General features: G+C 35.3%; 1 protein-coding gene across 6 annotated transcripts in view; it reads right to left on the bottom strand.

The window, feature by feature from the left end:
- lrba (LPS responsive beige-like anchor protein) overlaps nt 1-22,000 on the bottom strand; it is a 301,281-nt gene that overhangs the window by 132,603 nt on the left and 146,678 nt on the right. For all 6 annotated transcript variants that reach the window (XM_051123328.1, XM_051123244.1, XM_051123532.1 and 3 more), the window contains exon 36: nt 14,878-15,044. In XM_051123328.1, the coding sequence (XP_050979285.1) occupies nt 14,878-15,044 (167 nt within the window). The remainder of the gene's footprint in view (nt 1-14,877; nt 15,045-22,000) is intronic.

Raw genomic sequence — 22,000 nt, 5'->3', positions numbered from 1 at the left:
AACCTTTACATGCTCTCTGGAGATTTACAGATAGACTGGGAAGACATCGCAAGCTGTCAAGCTTAAGGCACGGAAATGGGGCAGATACGTCGGCTTAGAAAAGCTCTGCATGTGAAAAACATGAATGTGTGGCGAGTCGCCTGCAGATGATAGATATTCTACATAGCTAATCCATGTTTACAGCTAACGTCTCAAGTAAGAGGTTGAACGTCTAGGTGTGCCGTACCGGTTTGTTTGAAAGGTTTGGAGATTCTCTGGAAGAAAATCTCATTTGTTTCCATCATAGATGAAGCAGGGAGGATAAGAAGGGAGAAAAGAGAGTGGAACAGCTGCTCTCTCTCTATCTGGCCCACAGTCCTGTGGGATGTTTGTACATGGTTTCTCAAGTGTTTATAGCCAAACCGAGCCATTAATGGTACTTGTTAAACAGCTTATGAAGAAATGTAAATAAAAGCAGGACATGTATATGTTATGACATACTGTAATCTGCTAAGTATTTTGCCTTATCTTTGCCAGGACCATGCAGGCCAAGTTGATAAAATCATTTATAGTTAAGGAACTCATGAGGAACCTCTGTAGATGATTTAATGTCGAGAAGACAGTTGTTGTCAACTTTTCTCATGGTATTCTGCATTCTGCTTGTATAACTTGCTAATTTTCTGCATTCAAGGATTAACTGACCCACAAACGATGTAAAAGACAATATTTTCAGTGCAGTAACAATGGATGAGGACTGAAGCTTTCGAGCTTAAAAAAGGATGCAAAACTTAGTATATACCATAATATCTTCTTAACCTATGCAACTTAATAAGTCAGTGATTTATGAGAAATGAATCACTCCAGTTTATAAACAATCATTCAGAGCTGCATTTTCCAGAAGCACTTTGCTCAGAAGGACAATTTCTTTACAAATGGACATTTCAACTTCTCTCATGAGTGCGTCAAAGAAAGTCAGGTTGGATGCCAAGACTTTTCGCAAATAACTTTTTGGACTGTTTCTCATAGAAAGCTATCACATGGATTCAGAAGACCTGTTATATAGTGAAACAATATCCACCACTTTCATACTTTCGCAGTGCTTTTTTGCTCTTTAACTTTAAAATAAATAAATAAACAAATAAAATTGATAGATCTTAAAATGGTTCATAATTGGTTCATAGAAACTTATCTGAGCCATATGAACATTGGCACACATATACAGTTGAAGTCAAAACTTTACATACACCTCACAGAATTCTTTTACCAAAATAAGTGGGATCATACAAAATGCATGTTATTTTTTATTTAGTACTGACCTGAATAAGATCACAAGAAAACACATTTATACTCCAGAAGACTCCAAAATGACCCCGTTCAAAAGCATTAAGAGCCAGGGGTGTAAACTTTTGAACAGAATGAAGACTTGTAAAATGTTTTTTTTTTTTTTTTATTTTGCCTAAATATCATATTTTTTGCATTTAGTACTGCATTTCAGAAGCTACAAAAGACACTTACATATTTCCCAGAAGAGAAAATAAGTTAAATTTACCCTGATCTTCAAATTCAAAAAGTTTTCACTCCCCAGCTCTTAATGCATTGTGTTTCTTTCTGAAGCATCAGTGAGCATTTGAACCTTCTGTAATAGTTGCAACTGAGTCCCTCAGTTGTCCTTAGTGTGAAAAGATGGATCTCAAAATCATACAGTCATTGTTGGAAAGGGTTCAAACACACAAAAATGCTGAAAAATCAAAGAATATGTGGAACCTGAAGGATTTTTCTGAAGAGAACAGTGAGCAGTTTAACCTCAGGACAAACAAGGCACTCATGAACACTAAATTAAAAAAAAAAAAAAAAGCACAGCTGTGGATCATTCAGGTAACAACACAGTATTAAGAATCAAGCGTATGTAAACTTTTGAATGTGGTCATTTTTATAAATTCAACTACTATTTTCTCTTGTGAACTATATGTAAATGTCTTATGTGAAATATCTCATTCAGGTCAGTATTAAAATCAGTATGATCCCTCTTGTTTTGGTAAAATAATTAACATTTTGCAGATTCTGCAAGGTGTATGTAAACTTTTGACCTCAACTGTACATAGTCAGCATCATCATCTGAAACTCTTTGAGAGACTGGATATCTACTTACTCTTGAATGTGAAAGCAGCTGATGAGAAAGTGATGGTCAGATAAAACAGAGGCCCTTGCAGCTGAAAATTAAACTAACAGGAGGGCACTCAAGATCACTCTGTTCTGATGTACAAACACAGTCTAATACTACAAAGAACTAGAGCATTTAGCATCCATTTCCTTCTTTGTATAGCTCTGGTAACATTAAGGCATAAACAGAGGACCTAATAAGCCTTTGAGCATCCTGATCCCCTCTTTGGGAGACAGGATGAGGGGATAATCATAATAAAGTACACTGGGCAGCACTGATACTCTACTACAGCTGCATTAAGCATACACTGGTAAAGAAACTGAACTTCTGGAGGACCCAATAAACTAGTACAAATGCAGGTGTACAATGTTTGTACTCTCAGAGGGTGGGAACAAACAGTCTGTCATGCATTGGGACCTATAAGACATTACAGAAGATATATTATATAGGATGACCCATGTGGCAGCAGTGTCCTGCAGTGTGACATTCTGTACTTCAACAAAACCTACTTTAAACAACTGTCTGATTATTCCATAATTATAATACATGCAGTTTATGTAATTTCATATTCAATGACTACCTGGGATATTTGTAATTTTATTTAAAAATGTACTTTAAAATTGATTAATGGAGTCATGACCTGCCTATTTTTAATTATTTTGCACTGTTCTCTCAGGTCTCCTTATAATGTTATCAAGATTTTTACATAAAAAAAATCATAATTTAGAACTAATAGGCTATTTTCTGTCATGTTTTGACCCTCCTCATCAGAACGCTCCGTTTAAATAGGCGTGACGGATTGTAGACAGTTACTCACACTTGTGTGTAGCAATATTACTGTCAGATCCAATTTAGCCGGCACAACTTGTCTTTTAGTTCCAATCTCTCTGAAAATCCTGCGTCAAATTGTGCCTTGTTTGTAAACGCTTTGTTCACTCAATTGGTAAAAATGAGTGAACAATGGACCAAGTTAATTAATGACCTCTTATATGTCAAAATATAAGGGGAATTTTTGTTTTTAATTCATGACCCCTTTAAAAAATGTAGCTGATTAAACACTTGAATGATGTGGATTAAAAATGGAAATAAATAGACAAAGAAAGAAAGAATGAGAGAAAGAAAGAAAGAATAAAGAAAGAAAGAAATTGTGACAAGTCACGCAGACAGTATAACAGTTATTTTTACCTAAACCCACAAATTAAGGCTGTCAATCAACTTTAATAAAACTAATTGCAGAATCTGCCAATTATTAATCTGAATAATTTACATACGATTATACACTACTGTACTATGGTTTGGGGTCAGTAAAATTATTTTACTCTCTAATGCTGGAATTTATTGATCAAAGATACTGCCAAAAAGTGATATTGTGAAATATTACTACAATTTAAATTAACTGTTTCTATTTTGATCAATTTTCAAATGAAATTTATTCCTGTGATGGCAAATTGCTGAATTGTAATTCTGTCTTCAGAAAATCATTATAATATGCTGATTTGGTGCTCCAAAAATGTAAGATTTTTTTGATGAATAAATAGATTAAAACAACAGCATTTAGTTAATGCTGTTGTCAGAAATCATTTGTAAAAGAAAATTATGATAATAAAGAAATTTTGACTTTTTAATGGTAGTGTATATTGGCTAAGAAAATCCTCTAAATGAACAAAGACATTATTGTTTCAAATAAATGAAACATTGCACAGACATTATAAAGTGGCTTTAGAAGTAAGCCCAATGAGGTATGACCCAATGACCTCAACTTTGGCATTTACACCAGACATATCAAGTTTATTGCAGATGTACTAAAACCACAGTTTTTTTTTTTTTTTTAACCCAAATGCCCATTGGGACATTTTATTGGGTTATTATTAACATTTTTTAGTTTTAGTTTTTCTGTAACTAAGTTTCTGGGTTATTTTTAATGCTGTTTTTTTTTTTTCTACCCAACTGCTGGGTTAAGCCTGTCTCTGACGAAACACCCCAGCTGCTGAGTTACAGTCAGTCAGAGCGCAGGGTTTTTGAGTCTTCTAGAGGAGAAAGCAGCCCCGATTTGCACTTCTTCAGTGAAATAAAGGTTTGTATACATTTTACCTAATTTATAACTTCTTTACTGTGCTGTAAATTGTATTATTTTACACAACGTAACATAAGGACGAGATGTCAGTCAGGTGGGTCAACAGCGGTTGTTTTGCAGAATGGAAACAGTCTGAAGTTCGCCATTAACCTGGCAAACAGCAGCCCTTCACCAGCTCAGATTTCGGTGACACCGGTACGAGAATTAGTGCTATTTCGGTAAAAAATGGTTGAATACACTAAAATTAAAATTCTACTTTTAAATGTTACATTTTTTTATGTCTAAAATGCTTGTTAAACAAGTTTAAATGTATATAATATTGTAAACTATGCTGTATTCACCCAAATAAATTCTATTTGTCATGTATTTTGTCTATGTGTTCTTGCTTAATAATAAATGATCATCTTTTGATTACTGCTGTTGCCTCTAGTAATTTAGTGTGTGTTTTTATAAGTCCATTCTAAACCAGCAATATAATAATTTTTAAACAATAGTTGACTTAAATAAAATAACCCAGCATGTTTGGTAAAAACATTTAACCAAAATAACCCAGCATGTGTTCTGTCCAATATTTACTCAGTGCTGGGTTGCCAAATAACCCAAATTGGGTTGTTTTTAACCCAGCATTTTTTAGAGTGTATGTGTTGAGTTGCATTAACCCATAACCATTAAGTTTAAAAAAAAAAGAAAAAAAAAAAGAAGAGAAAATATCTAAAACAATTGTCTGTCTGTCTGTCTATCTATCTATATATATCTTTACCCAGTATTCAGTAAAACTGCACTAATTCTCCCCTCTTATATTCTTTATCTTCTGTAAAATGAGATTTGTGGAAGAAAGCCAGAGAGCGGTGGGCTACACGCGTGATGGCGTGTGGTGGGAGAGAGGTGACGGAGTGCTTGTGTAGTTTTGGCAAGCAGGACAGCAGGGTGCTCTCATAACAGCCTGAGCATCATTAACCAGTAGGGATGATGTATGACTTGCATTACCTACACCAAATGTGACGACATTAATGAAGCATCTCAAACAGCACCAAATGAGAACCTAAGGTGTGTGTGTGTGAGAGAGAGAGAGAACCATTTGTATATGACTGAGGGGGCAGAACCTTTGTCCAGCTATTGTTATGTGTGATAGAATTCAGCACTCCCATGAGAACAGGATTGTTTGTCTGTTCATGGAACAGAGAGAATAAGGAAGGTAGGTAAAAATCCTATTATATATTTTCCTTAAATTATATTGAATTACATCTCTAAAATAGTGGTTTCATTTCAGGACCTTGATATGGACATCAAGTGTTGGACCAAATTTTAATCATACAGTAACATAAATACCTTTGAAATCAAACATATTAATATATTAATGCATGAACTGCATAGGCCCATCATTATGGCAAATTATTACGATGAAAAAGGCTGAATAATAAAACAGACATAAAATAAAATGCCTAAACAGCATGTGACAAATGAAAAAAAAAATGTGACAAATAAAAAGTGCTATTAAATAAAAAATATGTGCTGAAATACTAAACTAAAATTGCATTATTAAAAATAAACAGCCATATACTTTTGCTAAGAGAATCTGCTAAGAAAACAAGTCTTGCTGAGCATGTTCCAGTGCCCAGAATTCCTCCGCTCCTGATGGGCTGGGCATGAAATGACAAAGCACAGGATAAAATAGTAATGCTAATATTGATAGTTTGTCCATTACAGGTCAGCTAACTGTCCTCCGGAACAGTTACAAAGCTGTTAGTTTCGATTTCACAAGGCCGATCAATACGTGGGCATACTGTTTCAATTTTGCCTGCATTGATTTTCTCTATAACACCACAACCCTGCCGCATTCATCTCTCTGAAAGAAGGGAAGATTTGATTTACTGAAGAAAAATTGGAGTGCACATCACAAAGGTTTCTGCCGGCGTGGGCTCCTGACACAGAAAAGATGGATGTCCCCAGGCAGGGGTGCCTCCAGCCCCGAGGAGCTCCATTAGAGATCACTGGAGCTGCTGCTGGAAATGACTCGCATTAGAGGAGGAGAGAGAAAGAATGAAAGCGAGAGATAGGGTGTGATGGTGGGAAAAGATGAGAAAGGAAAGTGCGAAAACGGATTTTAAAAAAGAGAGTGCAGAAAGAGAACAATAATAAGCAGAAATCTTAAGAACAACAGGCCCGTTTCTAATAAAACCTGGTCTTTTTTCAATAACTGCCACTTTTCACAAAGAGAATGCTAAACAGGGTGTGGAACCCTTAAAATGGTCATTTTTAAATGCAAAAACTAGAACGAATGTTGGTTTACTGATGGTTTACCGACAGTAACTTTAGGAACACTGTTGGAAAGGCTGAGTTTGATGAAGGCAGACAACACTACAAATTGTGTACAAACTTCTTAAAGAAATTGGAAAAAACAAAAAAAAACAAAAAAAAAACACCTTCTTAGGTGTAGGGTACAAAGGGGCTAAAGGCACACCCTAAGAAAAAATGTGCTTTCATTGCACACAAAGTGTATCATTGCAGAAAAAATGCATACGTTTGAGGTGCAACAGATTTTGCGTGAAAATAAATCATACAAGTTGTTTATTTTGTTTAAAAATCTAATAAACGTATGAGGTGGCAAGGGGGGCCTTTTACCCCCCACACGGGGTAAAAGGCTCACCAGCATGGGGTAAAAGGCACACAGAATTGATAAAAATACTTTAGCTAAAATAATGTTTTTTTGTTTTTTATAATGTCTACGTTAATATGTGTTCAAAACAATCACTTTAGCAAAGTTTGTACTATTTTATGCTTACTTTGATAAATAAAATATATATATTTTTTTTTTGTTCAGTAAATGTACTGCCATTAAAATATGTTCATATAAAACAATATAAAAACAAAATCATTTTAAAATGTAAAGATTCTGAAAGCACTGAGAGAGATCTCATAGTAATTTAAAATAGATTTACAGTAGTATTTTATTATATGATATGATTAATAGCATGTTTTTTTTTTTAATATGATGGTTTCATTCTAAACATAGTGATTATCTCTAAGATGGACACCTAACATAATACATGATATTTACCATCTGAATCTAACCATGTCATGCCAACAAATGGAAAAGTCAGCCTTTTATTAATTATCATGTTAATTATTGTACCTTTTAGCTCCAACAGCAGGGGTCCTTTTTACCTCAAATTCGATACTTTGACATATTCGTCTTTTAAACAAAACTGAAAATCATTAAGAAGACCTTTGTCTCAAGATATATTCAAGAATTGTAGTGATTCTCATTTGCTACTTAAATCTACAACATTTTTAAAAGCCTCAAATATTAGATCAAGCACAGAATCGACTTTGTGCTGCTCAAATTTGCACGTGCATCTTGAAAAGCGGATGTTTTGGAAAGAGCTACGCCACGTTTTCTGCCATCTAGTGGTTTAGAGGAAAATAATATCAAGGACGCCTTTTACCCCAGGGCGCCTTTAGCCCCGTTGTAGCCTACTAGGGCTCATTTTTACAAAACAATTATCAATTCCTAAATCCCAAGAATCAGTTAGTCTAGCCTGTTTTCAGTTAAAGAACTGAACATGAGACTTCCATCCAATAAATCGTAATAAGCTTTGTGTTTTGTTACTTTTGATATGAAACAAAGTTTCATATTTCAAAATCTGTCCATTTTATTACAATATTCAAACAATAAATGCTGATTTGTCGGTGTTTAATGCAGTGACAGATCGCTGTAGCGCTTCATTTCAAGTGCATTTCTTCTGCTTTAATACCAGTTGTGGCACAAAATAAACATGAATGAACATCTGAAGGTATGTTAAAAGAAATAACTCCAACCCGAAATCCATATTCTGTTGCATGTAATCGCATAATCAGTGTTTCGACCGAGCAAAGATGTCAATAAAACAGCCTGCAAACAATGTCACGTAATGTCAAATTTACCTCAGAAAAAATTTTTTTTTTACTCCATAGAGGAGCATTTTGCTAAATATATGCACCATATAACATATTCATTATAATTTTTACTGTTTTTCAATATTTAATTTATGTTTGAACAAATCCGTCAAGTTTTTTTTAACAGCCACTTTTTTATTTGAAAAGAACTGGAGTAGAATTAAAATTATGAAAAGCTTTTTTTTTCGTTTTGTTTTTAGTTTATTTTTTTTAATTTTTACTACACCTGATATATATCCAAAATAATCAATATTGAATCAAATCTAAAATCTAATTGAATCGCAAGCTTGTGAATCAGACTCAAATCATAAAACTAAGCCCTAGGGCATACCATATTTAATAAAAATCATTAAAAAGCTGTTAATGCTTGTACACAGCTAAACAGCACACATTCTCTAATGTTTCGAGCAAAATGAGACACCACAGTTTACCTTATTCACAGAAATCGTCAACTATTAAAGCACAGTTTCCACTTCATATCTGCAAAAAAATATTCCCTTTCTTCATGCTGTCTTTTCTTTATTTCATTTGCCTCTATCTTCCTCATCTTCTCCCTGACAGTGTTTGAGGGCGTGGAACTGCTCTGAGCAGTAGCAGAGTGAATTTCCATGCTACATTAGTCCCACCATCAGAATGCAATGAAGGAGAATATGAGAGGAAGACTCATCTGTCCTGCGAGACTCCCACTCCCACTCCTCCTCCTCTCTATCATCTCTCTTTCGGCCAGCCACTTTACTGGCGTGTCATCTACATGAGAGATCATCTGTCTTTTGACCCAAATAAACATGACCACACCGACAAAACTGAAAAAAAGAGGGAGAGAGAGGAACGACGGGCGGCAAAAAGAAAGAAAAAAAATGAAAGCTGTCAGCAGCCTCATTTGTGGGCACTGTGTTCATTTTGTCTGGTTTTGGCAGCCGCCACCGCCACCGCCACATGCTCACCTGCGTCACTAGACGAAAGGGTGGTAATAGATGGACAGGTGGATGCAGCTGTCTGTCAATCTGAGATCCAATCAAAAAACAGAAGGGCCACGGGCAGTGCAGAACGGGACAGTCCCGAATCAGCAAGTGAAACGTGTGTGTGTGTGTGTGTGTGTGTTAGTATGTGTGTGTCTTTTTCTTTGTTTGCCGGAGTGCAAAGCCCCACGGACCTCTCTGACAATGCATCCACGAGCAAGAGAGGGAGGGAGCACGTGAGGAATGAAAGCGAGAGAGAGAGAAAATCACCTAACACCTCAACTCTCCTGAGGACGGGGCTGCTGTAAGCTGGATATTAAGACACAAATTGCATTCAGGCGGGTCAGTAGGTGTCAGATGATATTAGATGCCTGCCATGAGGAAACAACAACTACCATCAGCCAGGGAGGAAAATAATATTTTCATTTTCAGCCTTTTATTGAATGGAAACTTTGGGGAATACGTCTTTATAGAGGGGAGCTAGCGGGCTTGCAAATTTAACACTCCCAACAAAAGGGTGTAATCATGGCAGCTGAGTGCCCTTTGAGGGATCTGATTTCATTTTCATGAAGGTGAAAAACAAGATTTCGCTATGTGTGTGTGTGTGTGTTGTCTCTCAGCACTTCAATGCTGTTGTTTTCTTTTGTTATCTAAAATGGTGGAAGAGTGTCTTTTCTAATGGTTTTACAGCAAAAACCAATATGAACAAGTGGCAGTCTCTATGAATAAGGTGTCCCATGACTTTTTAAACAGTGTTATATGCACAAATCCTATCAATTTATTGTGGGAGCTAACTGATAACTACTGTCTAATAAAGTATCAGCTGAATGTGGCCTTCTTTCAAGGTCTTGATCTTCTTAATATGCTAATATCATATTATATGGTATATCATGTTGACATCATTTGTAGAATTAATATTCAATTCATTGTTGTAAAATATTTGTACAAATAATTCTAAAAAAGTCTGATCACGGCCTTGACAATCACCGAAAAATTACTTGTAATAAAGTGTTTTTTTTCTTCCAGTTTTAGAGTTACACGTTCTCTTCAAAATATACAAATAATTCATTCTAAGCCATTCATTCATAAAAAGTTGGATTCCCACCCAACACCCAAAATAATAATTATTCGATTTTTTTTCCCAAGAAACAACAAAATTATAATTTTAAACTGTATGCCATTTTTAAAAATTATGTATTCAAAAATGGCAAATCACAATTGCTAACACTGATATATATATATATATATATGAGAGGTCACGTTAAACGAAAATTGTCCTTCACTGATGGAATTTTTTAATCAGTGACGGAAAAATCTGAATGCGGATTACATAAACTGAGAATATTTGTTTTCTATTAGTATTGGTTCATCTAAAAGTAGACATTTCTCTATTGATATATTTTTCATGTCTGTAAGGCAAGTATACAGTATACAGTTTTTCAAAGTTTCACACTCAAGTTCATAGAGACCGAACCGGCAGAAAGCGCATCCTGTTTGGTTTCATTATTTTACAAAAGCGCAATGTTTTGCTGTTATTGTGAGTACACACAACTAGTAATCTGTCCGTCACGGACTGCGTGACTTCGCCACGTTCTGTGGAATTTTCTTTTCTGCGACTAAGCGACTAATAAAATTTTGGTCGACCAAGGCTGGGCCGAAACTGAAACTTCTAGATGCACTTGGCCGAAAACTGAAACCGAAAATGCTTTTTAATAATTATTTATGAATGTATTAAATATTATAAAATAATTTTGTGAGTCAATTTCAATTAATACTGAATTTATTAAAGGGAGCACAATAAAAATTAAATTAAAAAATAAATATTAAATATCAATATAGTATTTTTTTTATTCGATTCTATGCATCAGAATCAGATTCAACTGATTTTTTTTTTTACTAATTGTCCAAATAATGTATGTATTGTTCTACAAATCATCAGAGCATGTGAGCAGACCATAGCGTCACGGAAGGGTAGCTCATTTTACCAGCGTTGCCCCGTACAGCTACACTATACCATGCTACAATACAGTATTGTTACAGCAAACAGGAACAAGTATACTACATAGAAATTTCCTGTCTGCGCAACTTTTCTTTTCACATTCGTAGGGTGGAATATTGAGCGGAGCATCACGTTGTGCAGTTACCACAGCTAGAGGGAGAGGGAAACCTGTACGCTGAACACTGCTGGGCGGTGCAGCGCACCATATATCTTTAGCCGTTTTCCTCTTTTGGCCAAGAACCTAAAATGTCATGTTTGGCCGATAATTTTCAGCGGCTGAAATTACGGTGCATCCCTATAATATGTATAACGGTTATATTTTGCAACCATTTCAATCATATTTTTTATCCTTTTCATGGTAAGTTTCAAATGAATCACTCCCTTCCACCTTTAAAAACCAAGATGTGAAAATAACCCAGTGTACACAAGCAGCTGCAAGTTGCATGTTGCATTGCGTGTGTGTGTGTGTTAGTGTGTGTCCCTTCTTTTACTTCCAGATGTTGTTCTCTCTTCTGTAGTTACCGATCCCCAGCTCTCCAGCATTTTTGCCCATGACCTTCTGGGTAATTGAGCAGAAGTATTGATGTAACAGCAGGGTCTGATTGTGATTTATTAAACACACTCTGAGACTGTGCCAGCGTCACCACGCGCCCATCGCATGCTATTACAAAAGTCATCAATAGCTCTGCTACATAAAGGCCAGTAATGGGGAGAGAGCCAAGAGAGAGAACAGAGCGCTTTGCCATTATATGACTGCAGAACACTGAGAGGAAAGAACAGAGAGAGAGCGAGTATGAAATCTTGATACAACAAACTGCAGACAGGTCTCCAAATCTCCAGAGAACACATTTTGTTCGGACAAAGGACAAAAAAAAAAAAAAAAAAAAAAAAAAAGAACTACAGAGTCAAAGAGTGTCTTTGGCAGAAAAATAGACTGGAGAAATCCAGTGCATGACTGCATCATTAAGGGATATTTCTCTGTGTTTACAGAAATAAATACAGCTCCTTATGTTTCCTTCAGTAATGGCCAGGTAGCATTCACTGGCTTTCATCCCATTCCAACAGCAATGCATCATACACAGAAACTAAAGCAATAAGACATAACCCAGGCTCAGAAGCATGACTGTAAGACTCCATTAGAGCCCATAACGGCCGGAAACGTAGGTTTAGCTTATTATGAGAGAGGTAAATAATACAAGGTCTAATGATTACGGATGATTCGGTACAGTAGGATGCAGGTGTACTATAAAACAGAGCTGAGCTGAACTGTTCTTGGAAAAGATCACACAACTATCACTGAAGACCAATAAAGGTTTGTTTACTGACCATTTGGTGTATGACCAACACAAATGAAATAAAATGGTATTGAAAATGCTAGTCAAAACAATTACAGAATTAAGTGCAACAAACTACCCTGTATTAGTATTAAATTTATCAGTAAAAGAATGTAAAAATGCTACAGTAAAAACCTATTTATTGGTTAACCGTAAGTTTCCATTACTATATACGGTGAAAAACTGTGATGGACATTTCATGTATATTTACAGTAAAATACAGTTTTTGGAAGTGGAAATTTGTGCATAATTTACAGTGAAAGCATAAATTGAAATTCCCAAAATTCCTTGAGTTACATTTCAAATTAATGTTTTTCATTGAAATAAGGTTCATTTTTCTTGGCGTTTTTTTTTTTTTTTTTTTTTTTTTTTTATCAGTTATGTTCATTAGGGTTGTTATGTTCATCTAATGTTGTTAAATGAATGTTTATTGAATTATTTCAGTATCATATGTGTTTCCATGATGGTGTTTAGTATCTGTGTAAATGACACTGTGCACCTTCTACATATATATTAGCATTTTCATTCTCAGTTTGAAGAAAAGCTGCTTAAGATGAGCTTTGGTTCATTATATGACTCTCTCATCACCACCTGCCTTTGGTGGTTATCAGAGTATTATAAAAGTACTAAACAGATTTCAGTACTTTAATAAGTTGGTATATTAACATTATATCATTTAATGAAATAGGTTTTTAAAATGTAAATTTAAGTTAACTCCATAAAACCTAAAATGCTGCTACCACAGTAAAATTCTGGTAACCACAGCTGCCGTTTTTTTACCGTAATTTTACTGAAGTTTATTTCACAGGGTATCTGGTTGATACTCCAGCTCCAAGTAGGTGGCAGAAGAAGATGAAAAAAAAAAAGTGTGTAGACAATGTAGTGTGTGGCTACCACTGCCACACACAATCATGTCAGAGGAGATGACAGGCAAAACAAACAAAAAATTTTTTTTTATAAAATTAAGTTGACTGATAGCATTATTTTATCTATTTTATTATAGATATCATCATAATTTTGTTATTGTGAATTATTTTGGCCACAATATCCTTGTAGTGAAAATCTGATGTGACAGCCCTAGCATTAACTATAAAGTACCAGTTCCAATCTGATTAGATTGTAACTTTATCTGAAGTTCCAGGTCATTAGTGGTATAATCAATTTCCCGAAAAAGCAGATAAAACTGTGTTGGTCACTTTAACTGTCAATCAGGCTGTGAACATCGTGCTTGGTTAGAACAAGCTGCAATTAAGGCCAAACATTCTTTGGCAAACCAAAAGCAAGGCTAGATAAGTCAGGTTTTGTATACTTATGAAGCATTAAAAAGTGTTCAATTCATTTTTGAGTTAACAAAAAGTATGTTCGTGAATATATACAGCTGAGGTCAAATTTTGCAGAATCTGGAAAATGTTAATTATTTGACCAAAATAAGAGGGTTAATACAAAATGCATGCTATTTTTTTATTTAGCACTGACCTGAATAAGATATTTCACATAAAAGATGTTTACATATAGTCCACAAGAGAAAATACTAGTTGAATGTATAAAAATGACCCTGTTCAAAAGTTTACATACACTTGATTCTTAATACTGTGTTGTTACCTGAATGATCCACAGCTTTTTTTTTTTTTTCCTTTGTTTGTCCTGAACCATTAAACTGCCCATTGTTCTTTGGTAAAATCCATTATATCCCACAAATTCTTTGGCTTTTCAGCATTTTTGTGTATTGTGTGGCGCCGGCGCACTTGATTTTTTTTCCTTCTAACAGTGGAACGACTCCTTCTAGTCATACAGGTAATCAAAACTGTAAATGGTTTGCTTTTATTTGTGTACATTCACAATAAAAACAAATCTTTGCGCTTTTGTAAAATAATAAAAATAGGATGCCGCTTTCAGCCGTCTTCCTTTCGCGCAGCACAAAAATGAACCAAAACTCTGCATACTAGCTACTTGTTGCACAGTTTTTTCTTTCGTTTTAATTACGTAAAAATATTTATTGTATATGCCCATTTATTCATTATATATATAGCCTAGCTTTATTATGTTTTTCTCTGTTCACAAAAGCACTGCAGGTGCCTGATGTGATGTGTCCATGTGAATTCTCATGTTCTGTTGTTTGCAATTTTTTGCGCATTTAAAATTAATCCCTGGAAAACAAATTTTGGTATTTTTAACGGGTCACAGACGGTTGACGGTTAATAATCGGTTAACGAGCGTCAGCTATCAGTTAGAAAAAATAACTGAAATGAACATCCCTAGTCAGTGCTAAAAAAAAAAAATAAAATGCATTTTGTATTAACCCTCTTATTTTAGTAAAATAATTAACATTTTGCAAATTCTGCAAGGTGTATGTAAACTTTTGACTTCAACTGTATTATAATATGGTGTGATAGAAAAACATTTGATCCATCAAAACAATATGACTAAGGTTGTACCTGAAAGCAGCGCAGCCCCAAGCACCGTGCTTATCTGTGAGGATGTTTACAATCTTCTGGATGAGCTGGGTGGATGTGACATGATCCCGGTACTTGGCGGCCCTGATCAGGTGATCGCACATCTTCTCCTCATCACGTTTCTCAGAGGCATACTGAGCACTTTGAGACTGCAGACAGCAGAAAACAGGTCTTGTAAGTAATTACACTCAATTAACATATTGCTACAATCCAACACATGTACAGTATGTCACATATAAACAAGTTACACAAGTAGACACAAGTGTGTTCCTGTGCTACTTTTACCTGAGGAGAATGTTGTCCATCAGACTGGGTGTAGAAAACAAAGCACACTACATCATTAGAGTGTGTGTTGACGCCTAAGCGCGTCTGTGTGTGTGTGTGTGTGTGTGTGTGTGTGTATGTGTGCGCGCGGTAACTCCATACACACAGGAAACAAATGGAACTCTGGGTCATTTCCAGCCTGTTGTCACAGTGATTAATAACACTGGACATGTATTTGCTAATGCCTTTGGGCTACGCTAAAAAATGTAGAAACTACCCATAATGCACAAGGAGACATTTTTCTTTGTCAGAATCTGTTATCAGAAAAGCCTTTGAACTCAAATGTGATCCTTTAACAAAGCACCTCACACTGCAAATGTCCCTTTGATATAACTTAAATTCTGTTTTATCTGTTCAAAGTTGAAGAGTAAACGAATAACCTGCCCTTCGTGAAAACCAATGTCCCAATCAGAATCAATACATCAAAAGATGAGTAACAAAGCTGGTGAGAAGCTGGTACGAATTCGCCTCAGAATAAGCAAAAACAGCCCACCAAGCACAAAACAACACCGCTTCATTTTTTCCCCCTGTGCCTCTTATCTGATTCTGATGCAACGTCTAGCAAACAGCAATCAAGTGGAAAGGTTACAGCAACCACTAGAGCTTGTTTTAATGTAATTCCCTCTGCTTCATCCATTGCGTGTTATGGCCCTAAATTAAATTAGCCTTGGACAGCGCCCGCCTCAGACAACAAATACAGTAAAGGCAGCGGTCTGGTGCGGCAACGGCGGCAGACGCTGAAGCCTGCCTCGGCAAAGTTAGCGGTAAACGCTCCAAAGTGCCTTCTAATGGGCCCTCCTCTCCAATTTGAGCATCGACTCTTCATGTATGACAGAAAATCCATAGAGATAAATCACATTAGGGGGGCTTCCCTCTCCTAATTATCAATCTGTGTCTCATTTCGCTGTTCTTAACTCTGCAGTGACCTTAAAGCCATGAGAAGAGGATGGCAGAATAAAAGAGAGATAAAAGGTAAAGGGTGAATGTTTAAATGTGAACCTATTTGGATGTCTGCCGTAACAAAAGACGCGGAATAAAGGAATGGAAAGAAAGACAGCGATTTGTCTCTGTTCAGTGCGGAAGGTCACGTCTGGGTAAGAAACGGAAAATTCTAGATGGGTAACATTCGTTTTCATGAAAGAACGGAGGAAAAAATAAGCACAAAAAGGTTAAATGCATTTTGACAAAAATAACAGATGCTCATAAATATGGCTATTATGAAACCTAATATATTTTTTAAATATTGTAATATTTTAAGACCTTTTAAGCTGAATTTATGAAGCACATAAAATGCAGAATTTGCTCTAAAGGTGCTTTCTGAATCAGAAGAGCAAAAAGAGCAATCATCCATATTTTTCCATTGTTCCCTTCAACGACTGATTAACACATTATTAATTAGCTGTCATGGGTTCAAACACTTTGGCATAAACAGGCACTTTGTCAACTAGTGTCAACGGCACCAAATCCCTGAGCTCCATAATGGGCTTCGTAATTTTCATGAACTTCCTGACAAATGGCTTCCTTGCAGCTGAACATACAGGCGGAATTATAGGAAACGTTCAGGTGAAGTACATAGCAATGACACTATCATCACGTTTGGGGCTGTAATTCTGAAGTGATGTCATAAGACTTTTGGAAACCCAACGAGGTGAACTTAATTCAAAGGGTCTCGCATGTGTTTGGCAGCCTGCTCAAGGGGGAGCCACAATCTCCAGTCACAGAGGCAGAAACAAAACCATGAAAGCGATGTGTTTATGACTTCAGACAGAGTAATCATCCAGATCTCCAAATGTTCTGTGTTCTGGGGAACTGGATCAGACAGGGTCAGCACTCTTTTCCTTCAGTGGACTACACCCATGACAAACCGTTAGAGCCATATTATTGTAATAAATCTGTATTGTCTACAGTAGTCTAAAACTATTTATTCAGCAAGGTCCAAATAAAATATTTTTGAGTGTAACACATGTAATCAACAGCATAATAATATGTTAACCTAGACCACAAAACCAGTCATAAGGGTCTTTTTTTTTTTTTTTTTTTTTAAATTTAGATTTATAAATCACATAAAAGCTGAATAAATAAGCTTTCCATTGATGTATGATTTGTTAGGACAATATTTGGCCTAGATATAACTATGGAATCAGAGGCCTTTAAAGTTGTTCAAATGAAGTTCTTGCATATTACTAATCAAAAATTAAGTTTTGATATATTTATGGAAAGAAAATGTACAAAATATCTTCATGGAATATGATCTTTACTTAATATCATACAGATTTTTGGCATAAAAGAAAACTGATAATTTTGACCCATACAATCTATTGTTGGCTATTGCTTCAAATATACCCCTGCTACTTATGACTGGTTTTGTGGTGCAGGGATATTATAACATATTACTTATTATAAAATATTTAAAATATATTTATTCAAAATTCAAAACCAAAAACAAATTGAAACGGTTAAACTTAAAATTAAATGTTTAACACATTTAAAAAAAAACATCCTATGGAAGCCTGTTTCCACCACTAAATAAAATACATTTAAAAACAAAATTGTGAAATTGTGATTTTATCTCACAATTTTTACCTTTTTCTAGAAATTGCAAGTTTACATTTAGCAAATTGCATATGTTCTCAGATATGCTTAATACAAACTTGCAATTTTGACTTTTTTTCTCAGAATTGTGAGAAATGAACTCGCAATTGTGAGTTTTAAAGTCAACATTGCGTGATATAAATTAGCAATTCAGGTTTTTTCCCAAAATCGCATGCTATAAACTCGCAATTGCGAGGTATTAAATTAGAACTTCAAGACATATACTCGCAATTTTGACTTTTTTCTCAGAATTGCATGATATAAACTCTCAATTGCGAGTTATAAATTCAGAATAGAGGGACATAAACTTGCAATTCTGACTACTGTTCTTGAAAATGCGAGTTTGTATGCAATTCTGACTTTTTTCTTAGAATTGTGAGATATAAATTCGCAATGGTGAGTCATAAAGTCCAATTTTAAGGGGAAAACAGGCTTTAGAACTGCGAGTTTTTATCTTACAATTCCTATGCAATAATAGCAATTGCATGTTATAAGGTCATAACTGCGACATAAACTCTAAGAAAAAAAAGTGACAGAGTTTATATCTAGCAATTCTCACTTTATACTCACTCAGAATTGTACAACTACGTGTTCGCAATTCTGACTTTGTAACTCGCAACTGCAAGTTTACATCTCACAATTCTGAGAAGAAAGAAGTCAGAATTTTTTTTTTTTAATTCAGTGGTGGAAATGTGCTTCCATAGCATCTATTTACTAGTAAATTATTGAGAGAGACTTTCTTCATGGGTAATCCATTTATAAATAAAAAATTGTTTATCAATTCTGTTCAGGACATTTAACAAAACTAGTCATTCACATTTTTTATTTTTATTTATTTTTTGCTTATCAAATTATGGTGAAGCTCAACTTAAGTAATAAAAAACTAGAAATATGCACTGTGTCACCCATACAAGTTACAGAGCCTGCTAATTATACGTTGTATAATTATATTATATGTAAATAAATGAACAACACCTTTTACAAGTAAGGTACTGCCTTTTATGTGTTTCTAGAAAAGGGTATTTTAACAAACTACAATAGTTTCTTAATTTTTTTAAACGTGTGTGATGCTGCATCCACGGCAATAGCTGTCAGTATAAAATGCAGACCTATCTTTCTATAGGCCAGTGGAACGAAAATCACTTATAAATACGTTCAGCAAATTCAGAATTTATAGCTAAACAAAGCACAATAACATATTGGTAACTACTATTTAAAAACGTTAGCAGATCCGATGTTTCTCTGTAACAAGATATGAACAATCATGGGCGGCAGTTTTACCCTCTCCTCCCTAAACAGAGCAGCAAGGTTAAACAAAATAATCATCATCTGCCAGGGACCAGAACTCATTATGTTCCATCAGCCCCCGTGTATGCGAGTTAGTTTGTGTGACACGACACGGCCAGGCGTGCATGTAAGTCTACACATTACATACACAGTGAAAGGTTCGCATTGTTTCTCCAAGAGCGCGTCTAAGCTGTGAAAACAGTAGGGATCTTGTTAAACTGCTTGATTTGCACTCTGTTGACAGTGAAGTACACAGCACCGTGACTATCATCTTCCTCTCCTCGCCAGTCCGTCCCTCAGGGTTTCATTTACACCAGGAAACTGTCCTACTGATGCCTCTGTCCTTGCAGCATCTAAGGGAATGCAAATACAGTGCGGAGGATACGCATGCAGAAACAAGAGAAACAAAATGAAAAACGAGCGCATGCCTTGTCGTTCGGCCAATCAAATTCAAGAGATTTTCATTGCACTTGATCTTTTGACCCACATTCTTTCCAAATTTAAAGTCACCGAGTTAAAACTGTAGCCAGGGGAATTCAGACAAAAGCAAGCTGGGAAAGGGAAAAGTGACAACCAAGAAAAATGACGGCTTAAAAGTACAATAGCGAACAAAAGTCACAGAATGACAAAGGCTGACAGGCACTTCAATTCTGGAGCGATACTGCTGTCAGCCAACGCCTCTATGTATTGATTTCCCTCCATCCCTTGTTCCCTCGGCGATAGATGGAGCGGGAATCTAGTGTAAAGCAACTAAAGAGAGAGTGAAAATGTTGCCACCCCCTTCCCAGAGTCAGGGTGACCATCAAGGTTAACACAGGTGCAACAACTTATCAAAGTATCTCTGGCTTCTCTCTTCCCCTTTTCTCCCTCCTTCATTTCGTGCTTTTAATGGACTAGTCACAATGCGTGGATGGCAGATTCTTCATCTTTCCTCCCACCCCCTCCCAAAAAAAAAAAGGCATTTCTTTGGTTCCATTACTCTACACGGGCAGCTGACTCCTGCAACTTCAAGGTCACGCCGTGTGAGAAATTGTAGGAATTAACTGTCCTTTTGAGGTGAAAAATAGTCAAATGAAGGAGATGTGCGGCGAGTGAAAAATGAACGCGTCTGCCGGCGGGCAAGGAGGAGCAGGTGTGGACGAATGTGAATGCGGGATAATGTTTTTACTTCTGGTAAATAAATGAAACGCATATAGTCCTACACCCAATGAACAAAAAACTACACTGTTGGGAGGGTGATAACACAGGTCAAATAAACAGTCTGAAAGGATATCTTCACAAGCAGGAAAGAAAAAAAAAATTATATATATATATATATATATATATATAATCATCTTATTATTTGTAAGAGCCATTGTGATTTCTGTGTATATTTAAAGCTGAAGAGTGTATTTTTTCCAAAGCTAAAATACTTTCTCCTATGCAAGCTGAGCAGGCAGAACACAAAATGACTGAAGTATTCAAAAATAGCTAAATGGTGCACAACTGAATTAAACAGCGGTTGACTTCAGGCACCTTTTTTTTTGCATGCTCATGGGACAAGATGCGAGATAGGATTGCCAGTAAGATAGGATAGGATAGGACAATATTTGACCGAGATACAACCATTTGAAAATCTGGAATCTGCGGGTGCAAAAAAAATTAAAATACTGAGCAAATCGCCTTTAAAGTTGTCCAAATTAAGTTCTTAGCAATGCACATTACTCATCAAAAATAAAGTTTTGATATATTTATGGTAGGAAATGTACAAAATATCTTCATGGAACATGATCTTTACTTAATATTCTAATGATTTTGGCATAACATAAAAATCGATAATTTTAACCCATACAATGTATTTTTGGCTCTTGCTACAAATATGCATGTCGTCTAGGGTATACATTACATATGGTATAAAAAATAGCATTTTTATTATATTTATTACAATTTTTACATGCAAACACCATTAAATGCTAAACACTAGCAATATCCAATATCCATTTCAATACATAATGCAGAACTTTTAATTACAAACAAGCCATCTTATTTTTAAAAAGTCTATAAGCTGTGCTATTTTCAGTTGTTCATTGAATAAATTAAATATACACCCTTACAACCATCTACAACATTTTACAATATAAAAACCATACAGTAAACATTGTTATGATTCATTAAGTGTAGTTCATAAGCAGTCGCTTGGCATACAGTAAATCAACAGTATTCACTGACTGCCAACTGCTCTAAAACTGCAAGCCTGTAGAGCGCACAAAGAACCTTGATTTCACTTTGAACATGCAATGCTCATATTTATTTATTAAATCATAGCCTTTTGAAATGTAATAATCACAATTGCTGCAATTCTTGTTTTTCCTTCTCCAATTTTAATTCAACTTAAAGTTATAATTATAGCCTTTAACGGACCATTTACGATACCAAAGACCAAAACATCTGATAAAACTGTCTATTCACTAAAATTAAAGGTCAGAATTATCAATTTGTGACCCTGGACCTCAAAACCAGTCATAAGGGTCAATTTTTGGAAACTGAGATTTATACATTGTCTGCAAGCTAAATAAATATGCTTTCCATTGATGTATGGTTTGTTAGGATAGGACAACATTTGGCCGAGATACAACTATTTGAAAACCTGGAATCTGAGGGTGCAAAAAATTCTAAATACTGAGAAAATCACCTTTAAAGTTGTCCAAATGAAGCTCTCAGCAATGCATATTTTTTGCAAAAATTAAGTTTTGATATATTTACATTAGGAAATTTACAAAATATCTTCATGGAACATGATCTTTACTTAATATCGTAATGATTTTTGGCATAACAAAAAAAAAATTGTATAATTTTGACCCATACCAATGTATTGTTTACTATTGCTACAAATATCCCCGTGCTACTTATGGCTGGTTTTGTG

Source organism: Labeo rohita, chromosome 1 (assembly GCF_022985175.1).
Source record: "Labeo rohita strain BAU-BD-2019 chromosome 1, IGBB_LRoh.1.0, whole genome shotgun sequence".
In the NCBI taxonomy this organism is placed as follows: domain Eukaryota; kingdom Metazoa; phylum Chordata; class Actinopteri; order Cypriniformes; family Cyprinidae; genus Labeo; species Labeo rohita.
This window is presented reverse-complemented; position numbering and strand designations above follow the sequence as displayed.